This window comes from Pan paniscus, chromosome 12 (genome assembly GCF_029289425.2).
Source record: "Pan paniscus chromosome 12, NHGRI_mPanPan1-v2.0_pri, whole genome shotgun sequence".
In the NCBI taxonomy this organism is placed as follows: Eukaryota; Metazoa; Chordata; class Mammalia; order Primates; family Hominidae; genus Pan; species Pan paniscus.
In genome coordinates, this window is record NC_073261.2 from 40607164 (window position 1) to 40632554 (window position 25391).

A 25391-nucleotide genomic window follows, 5' to 3' on the forward strand; every position below is an offset into this window, starting at 1 on the left:
AAGCCCAAATAATCCAGTGATTTCAGCAAAAACAGTGTGCGTTCCATGCAAATGCAGTTTTAAGATGAGGAACACCTCCCCTAGCCTCTTCCATTGTCCCTAAGCCCCTCCCCTAGCTAGATGCAGGTGCCACCGAGGGATCCAGGTGGGGGTAGGGACATCTCTGATTAGAGGTCTTTACTCACTGCCACACACGCGCGCGCACACACACACACACACATATGCACATGTGCACACTCACTGGCAAACAATCCAGCACAGTGGTTAAATGTGCCAGCTATGGCACCAGACGGCCTCTGTTTGAATCCTGACTTCCCCATTCTACCAGCTGCATGGCCTTGAGCAAGATGCTTAACTTCTCTGTGCCTCAGTTTCTTTACCTATAAAATGGTAATATTAGTATCTACTGCATGAGCTTGTCAGGAAGATTAAAGAACACAATGGCTGCAAAGCCAAGCACTCAGTGCTTAGTAGCTACATGTCGGAGCACAGAGACTCCATCGGGGTGGGGTAGGAAGGGTCCCCAGCCACCCCATTTACCCATCAGCAACTCAAGACAGGAACTTTGTCTCCACTTCAGATCACCAGGGCCTCCCTCTGTATGGGCACAGAGGAGCCGCCCTTCGGTATTTGTGGAAAACAACTGAAAACACCGCCTTACCTCATGCTTCCATTGCTCCATTCATCCAGCAAATGTTTACCAAGCGTTTAGACCATGCCAGGCTCCACTGGAGGCTCTGGGGATCCCAGAGTGAACAAAACAGACGAGAAGCCCAGCCCTCCCAGCTCTGCCATCCTAGGAGAACAGGCTCCTGCACAGAAGCAGACTTCCCTGGAGAAAGGAAGCCACATGTTTTCTGTGCCAAAACAGCTTGGATGGGCCCTTTCCCAATAACTGATGCACTTCCCTGCATTCTCAGCCCGACATTACTGGATGTACTTTAGCTTCCTCTTGACAACTCAAGGTCAAGTCCACGAACATCAGTGCACACACAATTCCAAGGTCCCTGAGGCTTGCCGGCTCTCTGCCCTGACACTAAGGGGGCCCCCAGCCTCTCGGTCCTTCTGAGCCTCTGGCCTTGTTCTTTATCATGTGTCCATTTCTTCTTATTCGATGAGGCCACTGGCTGATTCTGGGTGCTATCTCTGTACCTGCTCCATGGCCTGATACCCCAACCCCTGCCCTCATAGGCTGTTTTTGTTCTGAGGTTCAGATCTGAGGGGCCTGAGAGTCAAGCTCGTAAGAACTGTATGCAGACTAAGTGCAGTGGGCTCCAAAGAATGTACCGAGGGGCCCTCCTCTGAATTTTTAGGCATAGCCTTTCTATAGTTTAGCTCTGAGTTCCGAAGGGTGGGGCCTCTGTTTTATTCTCCAAAATGCCCCCAGCTCTAGAACAGTACCTGACACAGAGTAAACACTCAGGGCAATTTATTCTTAAGTAGATGTGCAGGGCAGGGCCCTTCATGTTTTACTCATCTTTTAATACTCAGGTATCTAAAAAGACTGAACAAGTGAAGAACCCCTGTGTGTGCGTGTGGAGGGGGTGGGTGGGCTGTGATGGCAGGGACTCGTGTGTACGTGGTGGTGGCAGGAACAGGGCTGGCAGGAAAGCGAGGCGGGAGGCACAGCTGCTGAGAGGGGGGTGGACAGCTCTCAGCAATGCCCGGTCACGGCTCTCCAGATTCCAGGTGGGCTCCACACGGCTCACTCCCAGAGCTGCCCACCATGTGGCCAGCTGCCTGGCTCTGCCCTGCCCTGCCCTGCCACTGAGGGTCCATCTTTAATGGCTCCTGGGCCCTGTGCAGGTAGAGCAATTTTGAAATCCTTGAAGTCAATCAGCCGCCTTCCAGGGAGTACCTCCTTCCCATGTGCATGGGAAATCGGCCCACCATGCAGGAGGCCCTCCACCGGACCCCAGCAGACGGTGCCTATGGACGCGCCAGCACACCTGCGTGTGTGCATGCATGCACATTCTCTAAGTCACTGCGTGAGGAGGGGACACTGAAGTCCCTCTGCCCACCTTCCTGATGGGCCAGCAGTGACCTCCAGTGACCCTCTCTGAGTGCTGTGCCTCCAGTTGACAAAATGCTTTCACAGCCCTCATTTCCTCAAACGCTCCTCACCTGGTTTTATCCATATTTTATGAGGAAAGTGAAGCTTGTTGAAGGCAAGTGCCTGAGGTTACGGAGCTCCTGAGTGGTTGAGCTGAGACTCAGACCATGCCTCCAAGCCTCAGGCCCCAAGCCGCCAGGCAACCCCTGAAGCTCACACCCTCACCTTTGAGAGAACAGAGGACAGAGGACAGCGGTGGCCTGGATTCAGCCTGTCCAAGCCCCACCCAGCCCTGCCCAGCTGCTTGAGCCTGGGCGACTTCGCCTCATCTCACTCCCATGTTTAATAATGTGGACCCCAGGAGCTCGTTCTAGGATTCAAGAAAATCATGGATGTGAGAGGGCTCTGCAAACTGGAAAGTGCAGTGCACAGGAACGAGGTCGCTGGGGGCCTAGTCAGGTCATTTCAGTTCTGTGAACCTCAGCACTGTCACCTGAAAATGGGGCTGGTGACACCCAATTTGTGGGGCTGTGGTGAGGACTGGGCAAGCTCAAAAAAGTGGGGCTCTGACATTGTGGTTAAGGTAATGACAACAGTTAGCTCCCCAGGAAGAAAACCACCTTGTCACAAATCAGGGTCAACCCTCCAGACACGAGCCACGTGGCTGTTTTCTCTGTTGCCCTCCCAGCTGACAGACCTTGATGTTTTTCTCGGGTTCGAGGGGAGCATCTTCCTTTGGAGGAAGGGAGGGGCTGTCTGGGCAAGACTGACTGCCCTGGTGAGGAGAAACACTCTTCCTAGCATGGCCCCCTACCCTGACTGTAGATGCAGCTTGAGGATGAAAAGCTCGGTGCTGTGGCAACCACTCTGCAGCCATGAGGCAAAGATCAAAAGAAGCCTGGACTCTTGGATCCCAGGGAGCAGCTGATTTCTGAACTATGAAAAATGCCAGCCCCTGTTAGTTTAAGCTGCTGCTTGAGGGGTTTCTGTTATTTGAAACACAATGCTTTCCTTGCAGATTCAAGGGAACAAGGGTATGAGCCCAACTGGAGCACAGGAGAGCCCAGGGGCATCTCCCTAGCTGTGTCCTAAAGCCCCTAGTTAATCCTTCCCTAGAAGGGAATGTCCCTTGCCATCAGCATAGGGACATTCAGCCCTAGCAGTGTGGATTTTAGTGGAAAGAATGGTGTGTCATTATTTGGGGGCCCTAGTATGTGCCAGAAGACAGGACACAAAGAGAAAGGGGCTCACAGTCTAGCCAGAGACACAGGCATTTAATCCAACACTGTGTAACATAGTGTCATGGGATGTAATATCACATCGCATCCTATGTCACATAGCATGCCACCTAAAAATATAATATAATACAATGTAATGACATGAAATCTAATATATCACATAATAGAGTTTCATATTGTCTAACATTTTAACTCATTACTTTAAAAGCATATCACATGATGCTCTCCTGAATTAGACCAAAAGCATCCCTGTGCTACGACACCCTGAGGAAGAAGCTGGGGTTGGGGTCAGGGAGGGCTTTCAGGAGGAGCTGAGCCTTCCAGAATGAGCAGGAGTTAGCCAGACAGACAGCGGAGAAGGACATTCCAGGCAGAAGGGATGGCATGAGCACAGAGGCCAAAAATAGCCCCTTTGGGCAAGGAGTTCTGTGCTGCTGGGGTGTAAATTGGGACATAGGGAGTGACCGGCCAGGGCCAGGTCACTTGGGGGGCCCATCAGGTGTCCTATTGAGTCTGGCCTCATCCCTTGGCCTGTAGGGAGCCCCCTAGGCCTTAGGGGAGCTAAGTAGGGGATGGAGTGAGGCAGTCTGACCAGCTTTCAGCAGAGCAGCCAGGAGGGGCTCTGGTGGGGCTGACAGCCAGGGCAGCTAAGACAGGCGCCGGTGGCTGTGAATTCTGGGCAGAGGTGGCAAGGTGTTAAAGGAGAGAATGGCTCCCGATTTCGCCCTCTAGAAACACTTATCCTGGGAGCACAAGGAAGGTTTGTTGTTTCCCATGGAAACTGCTTTCTGGTCTGCTGGGGCAGGTAGAAAGGGCATGGCCTGTTTAAGGATGGGATGTGGGGAGCCAGGGCCTGCTGACACCCTCTGTCTGAGGCCTCGCACTGTCCCAGGTGCAGGGCTCAAGGCTGAGCAGTGGGCAGGGCAGCCCTGTCCTCCTCTTCCTCTTGTCCTCTGGAAGCCTCAGAGTTCAAAAGCAATTTCTGGTCACTAGGCTGACTCCACGCCACACCAGGGGCTGGGGACAGTGGTTCCTCTTCCTTCCTCGGGTCCTCCTTGCCTTTGGCCCCATGAAGACCAACTTCTTGGGCAGGAGACACGGGAGGGAGAGCAGATTTTGCAAAACAATATTATGTCCTTTATGCCACTAATCCGTGAACAGACCCAGGAGCTGGTGGGGTAGCTTCATGATAACTAATCAGGGTCCTGAGGTTAAAACACTTGAGCACCCGGCCGCACAGCCCCCAAGGGAAGAGTAGGGACCAGCTCCAGCATCCAAACCAGATACCTGCCCCCAGAGGTCACTCAAGGAGAGAGGATCCCGTGGGCCTGCGCTGAGCCCTTCAGATGGTGAGACAAATGGCCCTGAAACTGTGATAAACATCAATATTTGGTCCTGCCAGAGCTGCCATCTCTCTAACTGGAAGTGGGAGGAAAGCCGAGAGGAAGGCAAGAGGAATGAGGTGCAGGAGCCTGTGTAAAGATGAAATGCAAAACGCCCTCCAAAGCCCCAAATGTGAGGCTTTTGCAAAGCCGGCCACCCACAGCCGTGTCAATGATGGGCTTTTTCCACTGCTGGGGTGAGGGGCTGCTGGGGCTTCTGGATCTGGGGAGGCAGCCCATGGAAAATGGGTGCAAAGAACTGAGAAAGGAAAGGGGAAACTCCCAGTACCCTGCCCCGACCTGTGTCCCCCCATCACATCACCACTGTCTGACACATGGCAGCCCCAGGCCCAACTCAGCTCCTCCCTCAGGGTCCAGGGGCTGTGAGGAAAGCAGCCCAGCCTTGCCCTTCTCTCCTTTCCTCCCCAGGGCTGGCTTCCAGTTGCCGGCCCTGCCCCAGGACCCCACAGCCCCTGACAGGCCACCCAGTGACTGCTCCCAGGAGGTGCCCAGGTTCCAGGCAGACATCTCCCAGAAGGCTTTGGCGGCAGCAGCCAGTTCTTAAAAAAGGCTTCATGTCATGCTGCAGTCAGCGGCAGAGCCGAGGCACCGGCGTATTTATGAATGTGATTGTCCTCCCAGAACATCTCCGTGAAGCTCTCTGATGAGCTGATGGGGGTCTCTGCATGGTGTCCGGTCTCCCAGACCCTCCCTCTGAGGAGACATTGTTCTCATCTGTGTGCATGGGGTTTATTCAGGGTGACGGCGGAATGACTCTGCCATGGCGCTGCCTGTTTTGAGACTCAACACTGAGATGCCCTCCCAAGTACCTTCTTGCTCCCATGTCCCCTCCAGCTGTTTTCTTAGGAAAATAGTCACTTTCAACCATCCCCAGTGACAACAGCCTTGAGAAAGAAAAGTTCCGCAGTGTCAGGAGCACTAATGAGGTGGCCTTCGGGTTCGCAGAGGAGGAAGAAAAGTCACAACTGATGTGAGAAGAGGAAGAAACAACATTAAAAGAAAACGGGAAAAAAATAAAAACCAGAGATAAAAAGTCAAGAGAAAACAGCGGCGCCTGAGAAACAAGAATTCCAGCCGCCAACTTTTACGGCGTCCAGTCCTGTTATTCATAAGCGAGTTTCCTCTCTCACAAAGAACCTTTTGCACGGTTTTCCCTGCTGCCTCCAAACCAGCTGCTCGCGCTGTTGTATCCTGAGTGATGATGAGGCTCTGAAAGGGTTTTTTGGGAACAGATGGCCAGGGGAGAGCTGGGGAATGTGCCAGCAGAGGGCCGGGCGGGCTGCCAAGGCCTGTGGTGACTGAGTGCTTGGGCTTCCAGCTCGCGTGCTTTCCCTGCCCTCTGCCCTCCGTGGCGCCAGCAGGCCTTCCCAGCGAGCGCTCGGAACATCTGGAGTCTGGGGCTGCCAGGAGGGGGGGCCGCGGCGGCCGGGCGGGGGACCCTCTGTTCCAGCGGAGCTCCCATGGACTCACCAGCAGGCCCGCCTCGCAGAACAGCTAATCAAAACCACAGCGCCCGAATGGGAACCAGGCGCGCTCCCAGCTGCAGCCAAAGGCCGCCAGGCGACTTAACCTGGTGTCAGTCCTCGCCGGCGGCACAAAGCTGGGGGTGCCCGCAGCTGATGACACCTCCCTGCCCAACCCACCCCTCGCCACCACCAGGGCCACCACCAGCGGGCTCTTGGCTCCCCACAGCTAAATGGAGCCTGCACTGCGCTGCAGCCGGGCTGCTTACATAAGAGCTGTTGCTCTGGGCAAGGAACGGCACCAGGCACTTGCTGGGGGCCTCCTGGGCACAGGCCACTGTGCTGGGCAGTGTGCGAGCTTCAGGCAGCGGGCTGGCCTCAGGACTGAAGAGCTCAGAACTCAGAACCAAAGAGATAAAACAGGTTGGAAACTGAGCTCTGCCACTTCCTGGCCATGTGGCCCCAGGCAAGTTACACCCTTCTCCTGGCCTCAGTCTTCCATCTGTGCAATGAGGGAAGTGGTCCCAACTTTGGGGTTAGTATAACACGGGGTAGAGATAATGTGAGTGGGATGCCCATAAGGGGACACAATGGCACTCACCACATGGTTGATGTGCTTGGTGGTGGCGGTGGTCTGCTGCAGTGCTGATTAGCATTATTATATGACCACATGTTATGCATGTTTCTTGGTATGACTCCCTCTACTTTGACATCCGAGGATTTCTGGATGGGCTGCAGGCTGCACCCTATGCTAAGGGTGCAGGACCAGGGGTTTGAGCTGAAGTGCTAGAGGGGAAAGAATCTCTCACTCAGAAAGGTTGGTCCTTCCCCATCTGCCTTTTGGCTGGTCAGTCATTCATCCACCCTGGCACTGCCCTTTTCTGAGCTGTTCCTTCCTGGGGTTCCAATTAAGTTGTTACCTTGTAGCTATAAATTCATGATATTTCCTCTCTGGCACTCGCCGGGAACACCAGCCCTTTCTCATATGGGGTCTTGTTTAATCCTTTCAGCAAGGCAGCAAGGCAGATTTGTGTGCTTTCACTTTACAGATGAGAGGACTGGGGATCAGAGAGGTCAAATAACATGCCCAAGGCCACAGAGCAAGAAGTGACAGTGCCAGGACTCAAATCCAGGTCTCCAGCCCCAGAGCTCTGCACTTTGCCTACTTCACTGTTTTGCTGAGGGCCGCCATAGCGTGCGTTCCTGTGCCTTAAATGATAGCACTACAGAGCACCAGAAAGAACCACAGCGTTCTCTGGGGTTAGCCCCCACCCTACACAGACACCCCTTCTCCAGCGTCCCGAGGGCCACTGAGCCTCCACAGGGGCTTCCAGAGGGGAATCTTGGCTCAGAGGTGCTCCAGGGGGTTCTCTGCATTCCCCAGGGTGGTCAGTTAGGGCATCAGAGGGGACTTCCCACGTCTCAGAGACTTTCTGAGCAGGAACAGCTGGTTTTTCTCCCTAGGTCAGAGATCCTGAGTTTTCATTCATTCTCAGTGTGTTGGGGAGAAGGGTGGGGTCTGGGAGTGCATGTTGAGGGTGGGGAGCAATTTGGAAAAAGAGAGAGGAGGAGGAAAGGGGCAGAGAGTGTGAAAAGAGGGAGGAAGCGGCACCCCAGCCTTTCCCTGCGCCTCGCCTCGAGACCACCCGGGGAACCTCAGAGGCACGGTCCACGTTCAGGGAAAGCCAGCTCAGCTCACCTGGGAGGCTCCCCAGCCAATGACCCCTCCAGCCCAGGCCCTGCCAGACTTGTGGCCTAACAGTGTCAAATGGGAGAAGAGAAACGGCAGCTGAGAGAACACTCCGTGTTAGAACAAACAGCTGGCGACAAACGTCTATGTAATTGGAATGCCAGAAAAAATAAATTGCATCCATTTTTATGGCTAGTTGGGAATTTGATGGTGGTTTCCCACCCACCCCCCTTTTCCCCAGCATAGATGGCCTCCTTGGGCTTTGAAAGCAGATGGTATTTAACTTAATAACTGGGCCGGGGGGGAGTTGGAGATGCGAGCCACCAACGTCCCCTCAACCCCACTCCCATGTGAGAAGCAGGACAGGGAAGCGGTAGGAGCTGGGGGCACACACCTCTGTTAGTGGTTAGGTGATCTCAGGCAAGTTCCTTGGGCTCAGGGAGCCCCGGACTCACCATCTGTGCATCAGAGCAACACCAGTCCCCCACCTCAAGGGTTGGTGAGAGGAGCCCACGAGGTGATACCCGGGAAGCACCAAGCACATGCCTGGCGCATGATCCACGCTCTCTGAACATCAGATGTTGCCAGTATTCTCAGGGCAAACCGCCCTGAGGTCCCAACAGTCTCTAGGAGCGACTTTCAAATCTCTGTGAAATGCCCTGAGAAGTAACACAGGGGTCAGTCATTAAAGCAGAAAGAGGATTTAGGTGGGCTTGGCAAGGGCCTTAGAAATCACTTATGACAGCTCCTCACTTTTCAGAGACAAGGCCTTAGCAGGGCTGACAATGTACATGGGAGGTAGGAACAAAGCTGGGACAGTGCCCCTTGGTGGGCACCCTAGGGGCCATAGGTGGAACTGAATCCAGGCAGGGTGCGGCTCTGGAGACTCCGCCTCCCACAGTCCACAGAAGGGGCTGGCACCCAGGGATCCTGTCCGAGGCCTGGGCTCAGCTATCCCGACAGAAGGGGGCCCCTCCTACACACCCTCAGCTCACACCAAACCCCCTTCACCCGACAAAATCCAATATGCCTTCATCTTGTCCCTGGCACCGAAGCTACGGGGGTCTGCACCCAAGACGTTCTTCCAAAGCGGACCCAGGCCATACTAGGACCTGCCTCCTGTCCCCAGAAAGCAGCAAGGAAAAGAGGGAGGACACAGATCTCATGAAGCTGCACTGGCTTAATTGCCACCTCTGGCTTCAGATTACCCACAGGGCCAGGAGCAAACCTCCCAGCCCTGCAGACCCCGCCTTCCCAGCACTGGCACACACGGCTGCAGGCACACCACCCGGGGGGGTCTAGCTTGCTGGCTAAGCCTCTGGTACAGCCCTCAACTCAGCACTTTCTGGTTCGTCTTGTCTCCCATGCAAAACCAGGGCCTTTGAGCAACTTGAGGGCAGGAACTTCCTGGCCATTTATTGCCAGGGCTCAAAACATGCTATCAATTTAGTAGCTGTTGTTGTAGTTATTATTATACTACCTGATGGCTTAAAATCATTAGAAGACAATGACCTGGTTTGTGCAAAATCAGTGCTTTCCTATTCCATAGATCTGGGGTGGCCCACCCAGCCCAGGTGTGGAACAGTTCTGCCTCCTCCTTGTCTTCCTCTTTCCCCTCCTCCTCCTCAGAAGCTCCCAGGAGTTGCTGCTTTAAAAACAGGAGCTGTGGAAACGTGGCCCAGAGCCAGGTGCTTAACGTGCATTATCTCTGGCTGCAGCCGGAGTCAGAACTGAACTCCCCAGAGTCCTTCCAGGCCTCCCGCCCGTCTCTCTGCTGGGCGGCCTCTGACATGGGCCTCTGCACTACTGGGGCTTCCAAATGGGGCTCCAAATCCTCAAAGTCATGATCTGTGAGGCCCAGAAGGGGAGGATTCACTGGCCAAGGAATGCAGGTTCCCCACCCCCTGCCGAGGAGGGCTGAGATGGGCGGAAGGATGCACCTGGGCTTGGAGGGGGAGCTGAGTGCCCTTTAAATCTCATTCTTAATGCTGACCTGGACCCACAGTGCAGCTCCTTGGGGTGGGAGGGACCTCAGAGGACACTGAGCTCAACCTCCCAAGTGGGCATCTTGAAGGAGGGTCGCCCAGCCTCTTTTGGACACATTAGCTCTGAGGAAGCAGTCCCTGCATGGGACAGTTCAAATGGCCACCAATCACACCAGCGATGACCACTGCCATCACAGCTGCTACAGCAGGCATCCGCTTGCGGCCTCACAGCCTTTGGTCCAGATTTTTGCTCCCAGGCTTCTGCAACCCTGCCTGACAGGCCCGTCAGCAGTCCTCTACCCTAAGGCTTTAAACCCCAGCTAACATGCAACTGAGTTGCCAGGAGGGTGACTGTGAAGCTATGGGCCACCATGCACCTTGTCAGGAATTCCTTTACCAGGGAGGCTTCCACAGCCACAGCACATGGAGCGGCAAGCGTGGCTCATTGGGGTAGGAAGGGCTGGGAAGCAAGTAGGCCTTAGGTGGTCATCTCATTTTCCAGAGAGGAACAGCAAGGGACTCCGGCAACCCTGAGTGGTCGTGAGAGGGACAGTGGCCTGAAGTCAGGTGGAGGGGCCTCACAGAGAAACTACACACTCGTAATATCATTCAGACTCAAACTGGGCCCACACTCCTGTCCCAGGGCCATCTCCAAGGTGACGCCAAGAGGCAAGCCCCAGGGTGGTGGCCCAGGGACTGTGTGCTAATCCAGACCCTGTGTGGTGGGGACTCCAACCCATGAACCCACCTCCTGACCCAGAGAGGGCAAAGCAGGTCTGGATGGAAGGCTCTAGTTCTCACCCCTCTCCTGCCCTCCTGTGCCCCTGCAGGACTCTGGGCAATCTCTCCAGCCCTCCTGGGTCCCCTCCACAGTCCACAACTTCCTGATGGCCCCTGATGGCTAGAAATTTGTGTTAGAAGCAGAAATTCTTTGGTTTGCTTTTTCCCTTTTCTCACCCTAACCACTCCTGGTTCCCAAATCCTCTAGACCAAGAAGTGTTCAGTCGCTGCATGATGGTGGGGACTATGTGGTAAATTATTTTGTACCTGCACTGTGTCAGGTACATAGAGGGTACTCAATAGCTGTTCATGGAAGGGAAGGGAAGGGGAGGGGAGGGGAGGGGAGGGGAGGGGGGAGGGAGGGAGGGAGGAAGTGAGGGGAGGGCAGGGGAGGGAAGGAGAGGGGAGGGAAGGGGGGAGGGAATACCAAGAAGCACTTTGAGATTCCCATCTCTTGCTTGGGGACCCCTACAGTAGTCACATGTCCTGTTGAGGGGGGGTAGACACCTGCTGAAGAGGGTGAAGGGTGGGGAAGAGGGGCTCTTCCTCCCAGCACCTGTTATAAGTTCCTGGGCTTCCCCTGGCCCCTGCCTGGCTCCCAGGCTGTGGTGTGGCAGGACTGAGCGCTGTGAGCAGTGCGTGCTCTCAGTCACCTCTTCCCAAAAACTCATAACCACGTGCAATCTACTGGTAGACCTTTGCAAGTCTTTTCACAGAAATAATCCTAGACATGAGGAAAGAATATTTGTTGGTTCAATTGTCCTGGGGGTTGATTCCCCAAACAGAATCTCTGTAAATGGAGGTGGGGCCTCAGGAGTCCCAGGCTGGGAGGCCACAAAATGAAGAAAATAAAACCGGTGAGGTTCCAATTGCAACTCGAAAGCCAGGACACATCTAAAGATGGGCTCCTCATTCAAATGCCATCTCAAGCCCCCCAAAAAAAGGGAAGGACAAGGGGCCCCAGGAGGCAGGGAAGTACCCTCCCCTGGGGCTTCAGGCCCCCTCGGTGTCAGGGCCCATGAGTCCACTCTGGGGCAGGACATCTGCCGAGGGGACCAGCTAAGGCCAGCTATGCTGGGCTTCAGTGTGGGGCCACACATCCCCACCAAGAGAGCGGATAAAGAGGGGAACAGTGTGAGCCAGACTCAGAGAGAAAGACAGGTAGACAGACAGATGGAGGGTGACAGCTAGCAATTATGACCGCAAAAGCATAGGTGCCCAGAAGCGGGACACAGGGGCCTGCCTGGAAGGGCTGCCTGGGAGCTCGAAGGCTCCAGCGACTCCAGGGGTCCTGAGCTGGAAAGGAATCTGGCTGCTTGAGATGCCCACACTTGCAAAGGCTGCCGGGTCAAATCCTGGTTGTCCAGATAAAACTACGGAAGGGGCTGGTATGGGAAGGGCTGGAATTATGAACACCGGCCCCCATGGGGAGACGCAGGGCCAGCCAGGGCTTCCTGAGTGGTTTCATATGAGAAATGTGTCACCACACATATGATGTGAGTCTGCGAGACCATGAAGGTCATTAGGGCAAAGACATACAGACCCCACCTCCCAGAGTCCCAGCTGGGTGACCTCCTCACCCAGCTGGGAAAGACGGAGGGCAGGAGGCAGGAAGTGCCCTCAGGCCCGGGCTGGGTGTGGGGGGGGGAGGGAGGGAGGGTGGGTGGAGAGGAAACAGACGAGTTCCTACCCTGGAACTTCCATCTCGACCCCCAAAATCCCTCTCCAGGGCAATTTCACCACATAAGTAAGCCCCATAGGATAAGCCTCAAGTTCAGAGCTCAAGCATTTTAGGGGCTCATTATCATTACCCTGAGGACGATGACCATGCAGACACCACACGCTCTCCTGCAGTAACTCCTTTCATCTTCACGGTGGCCCATGAGTGAGTATTTCCACCGTCCCCACTTATCAACAAGAAAACTGAGGCGGAGGAGGCTAAGCAATGGGTGCAGGATAACACAGCTGGTGAGTGGTGAGCCAGGGCTTGAACTCAGGGCTGTGCGATGCTCTTAACCACAGTCTGTAGCCTCAGGTAAAGTCCCAGACTCCACAATGGGAAGGTTGGACCAGGCCCAGAGGGTGTCTAAGATGTGTTAGATTTGAGGTGATTTCAGGGGAAGCCAAAAGCTCGGCTCTGTTGGGCCTCTCCACCCAACTTGTCCCTCCTTCCTCACCAGCCAGGCGTCCAGCCTCCTACCAGCCCAAGACCCTGCTCCATTCAAAGAACCCGGGAAGGCGGGACCTCCACGCTGGCTTCTGCCTTCCCTGGGTGAAGAGGAGGGTGCGGGGGTAGGGCAGTGAGGGGCTGAGATGGAGACGGGGCGCCTGCCCACTCTGCCCATCTATACCTCCGGACTGCCTGAATGCCAGGGGAAGTTCACCGAGAGTTTACAAACCTCCTTTGTCACTGAGCGCCGCGGGAGCCATCAATCACGCCCTAATTTACCAGTGTCACTTTCCAGAGGAAAGCCGCCCAGAGCCGCCAGTGGCGCTTCCTCTCTCACCCACTTGATGAGGATTTTGTCTAATTGGTCCATGTTAAAGCACTCCCAGGAATGCAACGTGCAGTTACCGTGGCAGCGGCAGCGGGGAGCCCTGAGGAGGTGTCGTGACCCTCCCTGGCATGAGTCTGGAGTCCGTGGGGGACCTCCGGGAAACCCGGAGAACCCACAGAGGGGCCTGCTGGAAAGGGGTCTGGAGAGGAATGTCAGGGATGGGGGAGGGGCGGGCCAGGAAGGAAGGAGGCAGCGGAAAGAATGGATGGAGGATGACAGAGTCCGCCCCCTGCCCTAGGCAGGGACAGGCCTCTTGCCTCACAGATGTAGACTGGATCCCACTCTCTGTTGCTCTCCCTGAAGCCACGTGGTAACAGAGATCCGGAGGGCTGCACTAAGCCTTGCTCAGCACTGACCCCTGACTGGGAATGCCCAGAGCTTTGGCCACCTGGGGACCTGTAGCTGTGCCCAACACCTTTCCCCCTGCATGCATTTCCCCAGCCACATCAGGCTTCGTACAAGCTGTTCCCTCTGCCTCAGATGCTGTTCCCTCCTTCATCTGCCTGGTGACCTGGTTGTCCTGCTGGTCCCAGCTTAAACACCACTTACATTAAGATGCCCTTTCAAACTCCCGTGGGCAGGGAGTGAATCTGTCTCTCTTCTACCTGGCCTTCCACTGCCCCTAGCACAGGCCTCCTGCCCTCATCTACTTACAAGAGGGTCTCCCTGACCCTCCTGTGAGCTGCATGGGGACCAGGACCATATGTTTGTCATCTTTATACCCCTGCCCAGTATGCTCGGCACATGGTTGGAGCTTCATCAGTCTCTCCAGAATGAATGAATGAATGACCATCACCGCCCTTAATGCATAGCCTCAGATAACCCACAGGCCAAGTCACCCTCCCAAAACCTGCCAAAGGGCTCTCCTGGGCTGTCACCCTGCTCAGGGGAATCTTGTCCTGGTATGACATCTATCAGAGGCCACCCAAGGAATTCAGCACCAGAGCACCTAAGGTCAGGAAGGGAATTTAGAGATAAATGGTCCTCTTCATTTAAGTGAGGAGCAAACCGGGGCCCAGAGACCCTGGGTGACTGTTCGAGGTCACCCAGCAGCCGGTTACCAGAAGTAGAGACACACCTATAATCCCAGGGATTTGAGGAGCACTGAAGCTGAGGCAACTCCCAGCAAACCTCCAAGAGCTGATCTCTCTGGCCCCTTCAGAATTCTGGGCATAGGCAGGGCACCCCCAAGTTCCTGTCCCTGCCTCCCCTATGCTCCCCAGAAGCTACCGCCCACCCAGCTGGTGCATACCTTGCGCTTCTTGGCACGTCCCTCGGCCTGCAGGGTGCGGGTGCAGCGCTGCACACACTCGGAGAAGCTGAGGTTGCTGTGGTCGGCACTGTAGTCGAGGTCAGCCAGCCGCGCCAGGGACAGGATGTAGTTACAGGCGATCCTCAGGATGGCCAGTTTGGACAGCTTCTGCCCATACGAGTAGCACGGCACCTGAGGAGAGAAGGCGTCAGGAGGGGCTGCAGGGGCGCAGTGCCCAGCCTGGCAGGCATGGGAGACGGCCTGTCTATGGTATATCTGAGCCCTCCACCCTAATCTTATGATCTGCTCTACGCACCTGCTGTTTACACACACACACACACACACACACACACACACACACGTCAGCTCATCTGCTCTGAGATATACCCACATTCCCATTTTGCAGGGGAAGAAACAGGTTTGGCTTATGCCCACCATCCAGTCAGTCTGAATCTAAGCTCAGTGAATTTCCACAACCACTACAGAGCTCTGTCCTCCACCCTCTTGAGGAGGAATCTCTCTGAGATTCCTGAGAGGCATTTTGTTTTTTCAGCTCTGATGTTCCATTCATTCATTCAGCAACACTTGTTTTGCTGGGCACTTGGGGAGTGCAACAATGAATGACTTGATTCCTACTTCAGAGAACTTACACTTGAGTGAGGTTATAATGTCACACCTGGGACTCTGGGGACATACAGGAAGGAAAGTGTCAGTGCTCAGCTGGAAAGACACAAACATGGCTGGTTTTCATTTTTTAAAAATCTTTTACTCTGTGCCCTCAGGACTTGGGGTGCTGCTGGGCAGACAACAGTGGCGTAATACACACGGCACTGAACAAACTTGACACGTTTGTCAATGATTCATCACCAACTAGCTCCTCACTAATTGCACAGGGATTTGTATGGGGTGAAAGATGGAGCCTTTAATTTTTAATATCTCTCTCCACCAATATTTGTGCTGCATGAACAAAAAGTTCCAAAGACTGTGGTACACTTGAACAGAGTTCTGTCTTGGAACCTGGAAATAGCTCCACAAAATCAACCTGATAGGTGCTAATAGACCCCACTGTTCCTATAATGTACTGTTCACCTAAAGGGCTAACAATCCAGCAACGATGGCTCCTGGTTTACTCCTCGCTATGGCTCTTGAGGATCTACACGTGGCATCCATATCATTGATGAACTCGTATCCCACAGGGGTGGGATGGCATGATGCATCCACACAAGTATTTAGTGAGCGCCCACCATATGCCAGGCATTCTTTCAGGCCAGTGATTCTCAACCAGGGATGATTTTGTCCCCTAGGGACAGGGGAGTGGGGGCATTGCAGGGACGGAGGTGGGCACGTAGCTAAACATCCTACAGAGCACAGGATCCTACAGTGCCCCCACAACAGAGAACTACCCGCCCCCAAATGTCGATAGTGCCAAGGATGGAAATCCCTATTCCAGAGCATGGAGAAAAAGCATGAACAGTCACCCCAGACTGGGGACCCTAAACACATCGCCCACTTTGATCTCACTTTAAACCTCACTGTGTCCAAGAACTTTCCCTGACCTCCCCTACCCTACACCAGGAGGGACAGCTTGCCCTTAATAGGGCCCTAATAGCACCCCGTCTGTCCTTAACTGCCCATACTGTGGCTCTTTAGTGCTCAGTCTCCCTATGAACTGTGGGGGGAAGGCCTATGTCTGCAGTGCCTAGCACAGGTCCTGCCCATAACAGGCCCTCAAAAGGGTTTGTTGATTAAGGCAATGAGTGAACAAATGAATGATCTCTCCCTCTGGATCTTCACTCTAGAATATTTTGAACTGGGCTCAAACACCTTTCCTCTCTCTGATGATGAAGATGAAGCTATCTGGCATAAAGCTAAGCGTATCTTTTTGTCACGTGGGTTCAACTCCTGGCTCTAGCTTTGTCTAGCTGTAATGCTCTGGGCAATAGACAGAATCTTTCTGAGCCTCGGTTTCCTTGTCATATCGGGAACAGGACTGATCTCACAAGGAGGGAGGTAAGGATTAAATGAGATGATGTGTGCATTGCATTGAGTAAGGCCTGATAGAGGTCTGTGAAAGCATTATGGTTGGTCTTGCAGAAGGTCCTCAAAGAGGGGCTCCAGAGGAGGTGAGAAGCCAGAGGTCTGGAGCCAGGACACGTGCCTGCCCTACCCTCCACCCTCTGGGGGTGCTGAGACTAGGAAACCCAGAGAGGGAGAAGAGGGCAACAGAGAAAGCCAGCTCCCATGCATTTCCATCCCTCACCCCATCTCCCACTCCCAGCCCTGGCTGCAGCTCCAAACCCATCCCAGAAATGCTGGCAGAACAATGCACTTTGCTCGTTCCCAGCCAGAGTCCAGGGAATCCTGCTTTATCAACCTGAACAAATAAACAAGGTCTGGTAGTCCTGGGGCAGGGAAGGGGGTCTCAGGGGCCAGCCAGCACTTCTGCCTCCTCTTCACCCCAGGGAGGGTGTGGCAGCCTGAGGGAGACTCTGGGGACTGGGTGCAGCTCTGTGACACAGCCCTCAGCACTGTTTTCACACAGAGGCCACACCAGGAGTTTCCCTTAAAGACCCAGCTCTTTGAGCCCATGGCCCGTAACAGCTGGGCTTCCAGGAGGGAGCAGGGATTTTGGAAGGGATCTGTACGCTGTGATCCAGGGTCACTGTAGGACCACAAAGTGACAGCTGAGGCCAAGGCCAATCTAGAGGCCCCCATGCCAGGTTCTGGGCCAGTTCTGTCCTAGATATGTCACCTTGCCCTATTATTTCTATCAAGCTCCAGATCTAACAAGAAGAAACCCATCCATTGAGCTCCTGTATATCTGACACTGTGGTAGCTATTTACAGGTAGTATTAGCCCATTTAAAACCTTCCCCACCATCTGTACACACAAAAACAGAGAGGTGACATATTGGGCCCCAGATCACTAAGCTAAGACCCGGTTGGAGCCTGAAACTCATCTGACTGACACCAGGCACATAGCCACTAGGCTCTCCCAGCTCCCACCACCACACCGGAGGTAGCCACATAAGGGACACCAAAGGCATCTTGCAGGTTGCTCCCCTCTCCTTCTCCCCGACCCCTAGAGGCAGCTCCTTACCACCTGGCCAATTCCAGATCCTCCTGGTGCCCATGCCCCCGGATGCAGCCCCTCAGCCCCCAACAGCCCAGCTCAGAGGCACCCCAGCCTGGGCTGCCACTGCAAAGTGAGAATTTAGCACCCGTTCTGGTTCTAGGACGTCGAAGTATGGTGGAAAGAGCTGGTCTGAATTCCAGGCACTTACAAGCGGTGTGACTTTGGGAAGTGCCTTCACTCCTCAGAGCCTCCGTTTCCTCATCTGGAAAGTCAGAGTAGCAACGCCTGGGCAGCTCACAGAGCTTCAAGGACTACATCAAGCAGCTTCCACCGGAGTCTGAGCGGCACAGATTCTCCGTGACTGTTGGGCCCAGGCCACCTTGCAGTTATTACGATCTATAAGGCCAGGCAGAGGGTGGATGTTTCAAATACAATGTCTGTATTCATCTTTTAAGTGGCCCAATGAGGTAGAAATGGTCACTTCCACTTTACAGAAAAGCATGTGATTCTCAGGCATGTAGGAATTTCCTGGATCTCCCAACTGGTGAGTGAAGAGCTGCGTTTTGAACTCGTGGCTTAGCTGGGCTCTTTCCAGCATGCACTGCTTGGGGATCTGAATAAGTGTCTATAGTTTAAGGTGAGGAGGTAGGCAGCCCATCCTCCTGAGCTGGGGATGGAGAGTTCTGGGCTGATGATGCCATGAGATCCCTCTTAGAGTATCCACAGCAAGGCCCAGAGCCCACCCACCCACACCGCCTACAGAGTCCCCCACAGCCATCGTCGGCTCACCCTGGTCAGAGGACACGGGCCAAAGGAGGAGGCAGAATTACCTGGCTCCCACTCCCGACAGACTGCCCAACTTCCAGAAAAGTAAAAGGATCTGCCTTGTGCTCATCCCACAAGGATTTTTAAACTTTGGAGGAACAGACTTTGGCATTTTCGCGAGGTCCCATATGCCCCCAAAACATTCCACCCCACCCACCCTAAGCTGGACCCAGTTCCAGCAAGCATGAAAAAACATGAAGAGCACTGGCCTGGGAGCCCGAGGGCCTGGCTCCACTCCTGGCCAGCCATGTGACCTTAGGCAGGTCCATAAGCTTACAGGACCTCAGTTTTCTCACCAGTAAAATGGGCATTAGAACACCCGCTAGCTCAGAATGAGATCGCAGGGGCAAATGTGGGAAAACTTCCTAAAGAAACAACTCCAAGAACCCACCAGAGAATGCAAGAAAGGCCTCAAAGCCCTCCATGCTCCTGCTTCTGTGCCAACTCCTGCCCACCCTGCAGACCCAGCCCAAGACGCCCTCCTGGAAGCCCACCAAGATTCCTGGGCCCATAGAGCTCCAACAGCACCACATCCACTACACACAGATGAGCACCGGATTCCACTGAAATTATCATCTGATCGTCTCGTGTCAGTGAGTGCTGGACTCCCGACGTGAAGCCACTCTACCCAGAGCTGTTCAATGTCCTTCCCAAAGTCTATCTAAATAGGTTCTTTAAAATCCCAGCCTCCTGCACTGCCACCAGGCTGGACCCTGAGAACCTGGGTCTTGGTGGTTAAGAGCTATAGCCCCAGGGCCAGACAGGCCTCAGTACAGATCCTGGTCACTCTGTGGGCTTGAGCAATCTGCGTCACCTCTCTGTAAGTGTCCTCATCTGTAAAATGGGAAGACAGCACTACGGACATCCCACAGCAGGCTCAGGTAAGGCCTCACTCAGTGCAGTGAGGCTCCACGGCAGCCACCCTGGTGACTTTGGACATGATGGAACAGGAGGAAGGCCTCTGTCACCCTTACCTACCTGCATGGAGCCCCCAGTGCAGGCAGGCCTGTCCCTCGTTGCCCGAGAGGATGGTGTACAGGCTGCTTTGCACTCCCTATGCACTCCTTGCACCCTGTGGGGTTTCAGAGTGAGGGAGGTGCTGAGGGCACCATTCCCACACCCCCTCCAGGGCCACCCTGAGTTCACTCGGTGAAGACCCCCTGGGAAGCTCCAGGGGCAGCAGGGGAGGTAGCCCGGGCCCCAGGTGCTTGGCATGTCCTCCGTGGAGAGGACCACGGCAGAAGCCGGGGCCCCGCACTGTCTTCCATTGCTGCCATCCTCCATCAACCCTGAGGGGCCCTGAAGGGAGAGAGGAAATCCACACGCACACCACATGCCCCAAGGGTGGGCACAGCTTGTGAGACAGAAGGTCCTGCCACTCTGGCCCCTTCCCTCACCACCCCTCAAGGCCAGCCTTTCCCTTTGACCCCTCCCACCTGGCAGGGAGCAGCCCCACTCCCGGGGCCAGGCCAGCTGTGCACACATGGCCTTCACATGAGGCGGTAGGGAGGGCTCTGGTGCAGCTGCGCTGGTGGCATGTGCTGGGGCCTGACCATCTGCCCTGCACCACCCAGCCCAGACCAGACCAGACCAGAGGGCCTCTCTCCCACCTGCACCTCCCCACCTGCGGCCCTGCAGCCACCCTCCCTGCTCCCTTCCTGGTTGAGAGGACAGTGGATTATGACACAATGGGAGCCTGTCTGGCTTCCTCATGCTGAGGGTAGATGGCTCCAGGACATTAGACAGGCTGAGGAGCAGAGCTATTAGGAGTCTGGGTCCTGGGAGTCCAACCCAAGCTCCGCAGCAACAGCGGCACACAGCTACGCAGGCTGCCACTGTACATGACCACGAGGCACCGCCACCCTGGAGGCTGGCAAACGGTGTGCCAAGGTAGCATGTAGCACAAAACCCACAAGGCTACGTGCAGTGGCAAAAGACCGGGACAACTTACATAAGCTCTCTGAAACTCAGTGTCACCATCTGTGAAACAGGGCAGGGGGTGCGATAATATCTATTTCATTAAATGAACTAATACACATAACAAGCTTAGCACCATGCCTGGCACGAAGTAAGCATGTGATGAATGCTAATTTCTGTGACAGTTATTAAAACAATTAAAGAATTCTTATTGCTTCATCTGTGGAGAGCCTTGCCCAGCCCTGAGGACCTTGGAGATGCTTAAGAAATGTTCAGTGCTCTGGCTGTGCACAGTGGCTCATGCCTGTAATCCTAGCACTTTGGGAGACAGAGGTGGGTGGATCACCTCAGCTCAGGAGTTCGAGGCCAGCCTGGGCAACATGGTGAAACCCCCAACCCTACTAAAATACAAAAAATTACCCAGGTGTGGTGGCACGCACCTGTAATCCCAGCTACTCGGGAGGCTGAGGCAGAAGAATCACTTGAACCTGGGAGGTGGAGTTTGCAGTGAGCTGAGATCACACCACTGTACTCCAGCCTGGGCAACAGAAAGAGACTCTGTCTCAAAAAAAAAAAAAAAAAAATGAAATGAAATGAAAGAAATGTTCACTGCTCTTATAGGCCTCCTACCTTTCCTCACTTTCTCTTCTCAACACTGGATGAGGTCAGCAATATTACCATTTTACAACTTCAGCAACTGAGGCCCAGAAAGGGTCAGTGACTTGTCCACAGCCACACAGAAGGCATGCAGGGGAGGAACAACTCAATGCCTGGCCTCCAGTTTCCCAGATCAGTGCTTCTTTCATGGTACCAGGAAGCTGCTCAGGAGAATGAAGCCCCAGGCCAGAGCCACAATCCCAGAACCCATCTCAGTGCCACACTGGCCAAGGCCCCATTTCAGGCGGAGCTGATCTGCCTTTTGTCCATTTCCAAGGACCCATTTCAGTCAGGCCCGAGCCTAGCTCCAGAGCTGCAGCTCATCTGAATTCGGGGAGGGGGTGCGGAGTACATTTTACAGAGAAGACTGAGGCCCAGAGGAGGAAGGGGCTCCTCCAGAACACAGGACTTCCTCTATCGAATGGGTGCCATGGTGGTGAGGAGGACATGGTGGGTGTGGCCTTGGCCCCTGGTTCTATGACCAGAAACGTCCTGGCTGTATTTCTTTCCTTCCCAGCTAACAGGCAGGTGCCCACTATGGCCTGGCAGCCTTTCTAGGGAAGGGGCAGAATGGCTAGGGCAAGGAGGAAACAAACAGGAACAGGTGCTTCTGTGACCATGCATTTGTGTGTGCTCTTGAGCACGTGTAAGGAGCATGTGTGTGTGTACCTGCCTGTGTGTTTGCATTGCATACACACGCTCTCCCTGAGAGGGCATGGGTGTGCCTTCTACTTAGATACACTGAACTTGCCCTTTTTATAGAGAACTTCCCACGGTAAGGGGGGAAGTCAAAGGAGACCAGGATGAACAATCTCATCTCAAAGGGTCTGCCAAGTGTGCACCCTGCCTTGATTGTTAACAAACATCACAGGCTGGGGGCTGGGGGGGGTGGTACATGACGCTGATACAGATGGCACTGTGGGAAGCATTTGGCCAGAAGGGCATTCCAGAAACTGCTGTTATCTTCCCTAACCCACTAGGTGACCTTGGACAAGTCTCCTTCCATCTCTGGGCCTCAGTGTTCCATACTATAGAGTTAATCCAATTTCGACAGGGATTATGTTTAGATCAAATGAGATGGAATTGATTGTTGAATGAAGTAAAAGTCAGTGGGCACATGAGATGTAACAAAGCACTCAGATGAGTATTCTCTCAGCATACAGAGAGGCAATAGAGGAGCACAAGGGCCCAGAACCTGCAGTCAAAGCCCCTAGGTGCCAGCCCTGACCTGCTACTCAACAGCTATAAGGCTCTGGGCATGTGCCTCCCCAGTCTAGGAGGGGCTTCCCTAGTGGCAAGGTGGGCAGGTGGACAGGCCCTTCTGTTATCCTTCTGTCCTGGGGAGTGGGTTGCAGGATCCCCCACGCATCGCCACCTCTACCCAGCGATGCAGACACAGAGCTGCTGGCTCAGGGTGGGACTGACTGCTCCACTGGACCCACCGCCCAGGGTTCCAGCTGGTGTGGCTGAGGGCAGAGGCCCAGCCTGGTCTGTGACAGCCACCCGTCCCCCACCCCCACCCCACCTCACTGACCACTTTCCCCAAGCCCAAGCAAGACACTTTGGCTCAAAAGTCATAGGGCCTCTTTCCTCCAAGGATTCAATTTCCTTTCCATGGATGGACACAGGCACTACTGCCCCACCCCACCCCAACCCCCAGCAGGAAGAGGAGAGTGATCCAAAAAGAAGATCATGGTTTCTGAAATGTTTTGTTGCTGGATAAAGCCCAGAGAAGTTGAGCAACATTCCTGGAGTCACACAGCAAGTCAGCTGCAGAGTATGCAAATAAAAAGAAAAAAAAACACCCTTCAAACCAGCCACATCTACCCTAACCCTTCCCCACGCCCTGTGTAGGGGTGGGAGAGAACTCACCACCTCCTTCCTAGAGCTCCTTCTCGCTAAGAAAATAAGAAGCCTAGAAGCCCAAGCGACTGTCCCGCCCCACCACGGGTAATTCTTGGGTTAAGTATTCTTCCGCTACCTGCGCAGGGGCACTGTCTGGTGAGGGCAGCCCGCACCAGCCCCAAACTAAAAAGTCCCGGACCCACCCCAGAACTAGGCTCTGAAGATGCTCCAGAGGGAATCCCCAACCTAGGCAGTCCCCTCGGCAGAGCTGCCTGCTTCACCACGGGTGAAAGGAAGGGATCTGCTAGAAAGACTCCCACCAGCCGATTCCTGAGCCCACCCCTGGGGAGAGGGCACAGGCTTGTAGCGCGGGTTCTTGAGGATGCCAGGGCAAGGAGTGCATAGCCCGGAAGCAACCTGAGTGTTCGGGGCATCACCGCTGGGGCCTGAAGAGGGGCTGACAACTCCCCCGGACTGTCCCACCGCAGCGTTCCGGACCTTGCCACCACCAACTGGAGAAGGCTCCCCCCTTCCTCCCCTGACAGATTCCCACATTTCCCCTCTCCACTCCGCACCGCGCCCAGGGGACTCCGGCAGGCAAATACTCGCTGCCATAAAAGTGAACTATGGAGGCTGAAGTCAGAAGCGCAGACAGCGTTACCCCCGAGGCGGGGGTTGAGGGCGGGGGGTGCTCGGGCCAGAGATAACCAACTCTTATAGCCACTTTGAAAACTATGAGCCATACCCTAGGACTGCCCACACCTGTCTGGGCACCAGGGTCGGACCGGGCGGGGCAGCTTGCCCCTTAAACACACCTCTATCCCGCCCCGGCCACTCGCCCACCCATTCCCTCAGTCGTCCCCCGGCGCAGTGAGGGCGTGCGGCGGGGAGCGGGTACCTGCTTCCTGAGCGCCTCGAAGGCTGCGCTGATGGTGTGCACCCGCGTCCGCTCCCTGGCGTTCGCCAGGAGCCTCCGGGTCTGCTGCAGGGCTTTGATCTCGGAGGAGGCGGCAGTCGCTTCGCCCGGTCGTTTCCTAGGCGACGCGGAGGAATCCGGGTGGTTATTGTAAATTACGTGTGAAATTGACGAGTAGGAACTTTCCCTGGGGCGCGTTGGGGGCGCAGGGCGCACAGTGGACTCCGGCGCTGGCGGTGCTGGGGGTGCTGGGGGTGCTGACGGCGCGGGGCGCGCGGGCGGTGCGCACAGCAAGATGCGAGGACGCAGACCCGGCTCCCGGAAAGGCTGTGCCTCTGGGCCCCCAGTTGCCTGGCTCTGGGGCGCAGGAGGCGGCGGCGGCGGCGGCGGCGTGGGGAGTCCTGGCCCCACTGCGCCTAGGGCGAAGCAGCGTTTCCGCGCGTCGGAGACCTCGGGCGCCCGAGAGCCCCCGCGCTCCCCGGCTGTGTCCGTGCCCCCTCTTGGGGGAACGGCCGGCGCCACTGGGACTGGCACCGGCACCGGTACCGGGACCGGCTGCAGCCGATGGGTCCTGTCCCTCAGCCCGTTGGTGGCTACGGCGCGGGGTTCGGGCGCTTCCAAGTCCAGTCGGAAAGTTTTATAGCCGTTCGCGCGCCGCGCCGGCTCCTTGCCTTTCCGCTTGAGCTTCTTAAGGCCGTTCAGCTCCTTCACGCACACGGTCTTCCACGGCCCGTCCTCGAGGACCGGGATGTGCTTCATGGCGCGGGCGGCGCGCGAGGCAGGGGCGTGGGGCTGCCCGGGCCGCCGCCGCGCTCAGCGCCGAGGAGTCTCTGGCTCTCCCCCTTCGCCCGCCTTACCCCTCCCTCTCTCCCTTTCTCCCCCTCGCCCCGGGCAGCTGCGCCGCCGGCTTCGGGAAGCCGCCGGGCTGTCCGTTCCCGGAGCGCTCAGAGTGTCATCTGAAGTCGCTGCCTCCTTGCCAGCATTTCTGGAGAACGCCCGCTGCGCTCCATCTGTGTTTGTTTAGCCTCAGTTTACACAGAAGCCCAGTTAGCGAGATCAGTCAGCGCCGCCGCCCGGAGAGGAGGCAGCTCCCGCCGCCACCGCCTCCCCAGCCCCGGCCGCCCGAGCCGCGAGCGCCTTTAAAGAAACAGGAAGCATTTTTCAAAACAGCTGGGCCGCCGGCCGCCTCCTTTGTCCGCGGGCTCCCTACCTCCCCCCCACCCCCATCCCCTTGGCCCAGAACCTGCCTCCTCCGGCGCTCCCTCCCCGCCCCTACTCTAGTCGGGGGCGCTTCTATGTTCCCAGAGGACAGTCCGCTCCTGCACAACCGCCCCGAGCACGTGACTTATGGGCCCCCCGGCCCTTCCCCAAATCACAGCGGGGCCTTTTCTCCCTGGCCTTGCCGGCCTCTCGGTGACGCAGCTCCGACCTTGCCCACCCGGCACCTTCCCGCCGCTCCCTCCGTCCCAACTCGCCACGAGACAGAAAACGCCGGGAGCTGGGACTTCTGCTGGGGGCCGATGGGGAAGGGGAGACTCCGGAGTTGCCCGGCGACCCACACCCGCCCGGCACGGCAACCCAGTCCACTCTCACTTGCTGGAGCCTGAAAGCAAGAGGAGCAGAGGGCTTAAGACAGGGAAACTGAGTTTCCGAAAGCTCCAAAGTCACGCAGCAAGTCACAGAGGCAGAGGAGGGTGGAAGCTTCGGATTTAGGCAGACCTAACGTCTGCGAGC

The 25391-nt window shown here is 55.7% G+C and overlaps 1 protein-coding gene across 4 annotated transcripts in view; it reads right to left on the minus strand.

Annotated features, from left to right (window-relative positions):
• ATOH8 (atonal bHLH transcription factor 8) overlaps nucleotides 1-24869 on the minus strand; it is a 34403-nt gene extending 9534 nt beyond the window's left edge. For 2 of the 4 annotated variants that reach the window (XM_034953481.3, XM_034953482.3), the window contains exons 1-2: nucleotides 23640-24772; nucleotides 14423-14614 (exon numbers count right to left, since the gene is read on the minus strand). In XM_034953481.3, the coding sequence (XP_034809372.1) occupies nucleotides 14423-14614; nucleotides 23640-24416 (969 nt within the window). In that variant the 5' untranslated portion in view covers nucleotides 24417-24772. Of the gene's footprint in view, nucleotides 1-5337; nucleotides 5660-14422; nucleotides 14615-23639 lie in introns of those variants that run through there. The other 2 variants (XM_034953483.3, XM_003816571.6) reach the window with 2 other exon arrangements.
• Nucleotides 24870-25391: the final 522 nt, after the last annotated feature.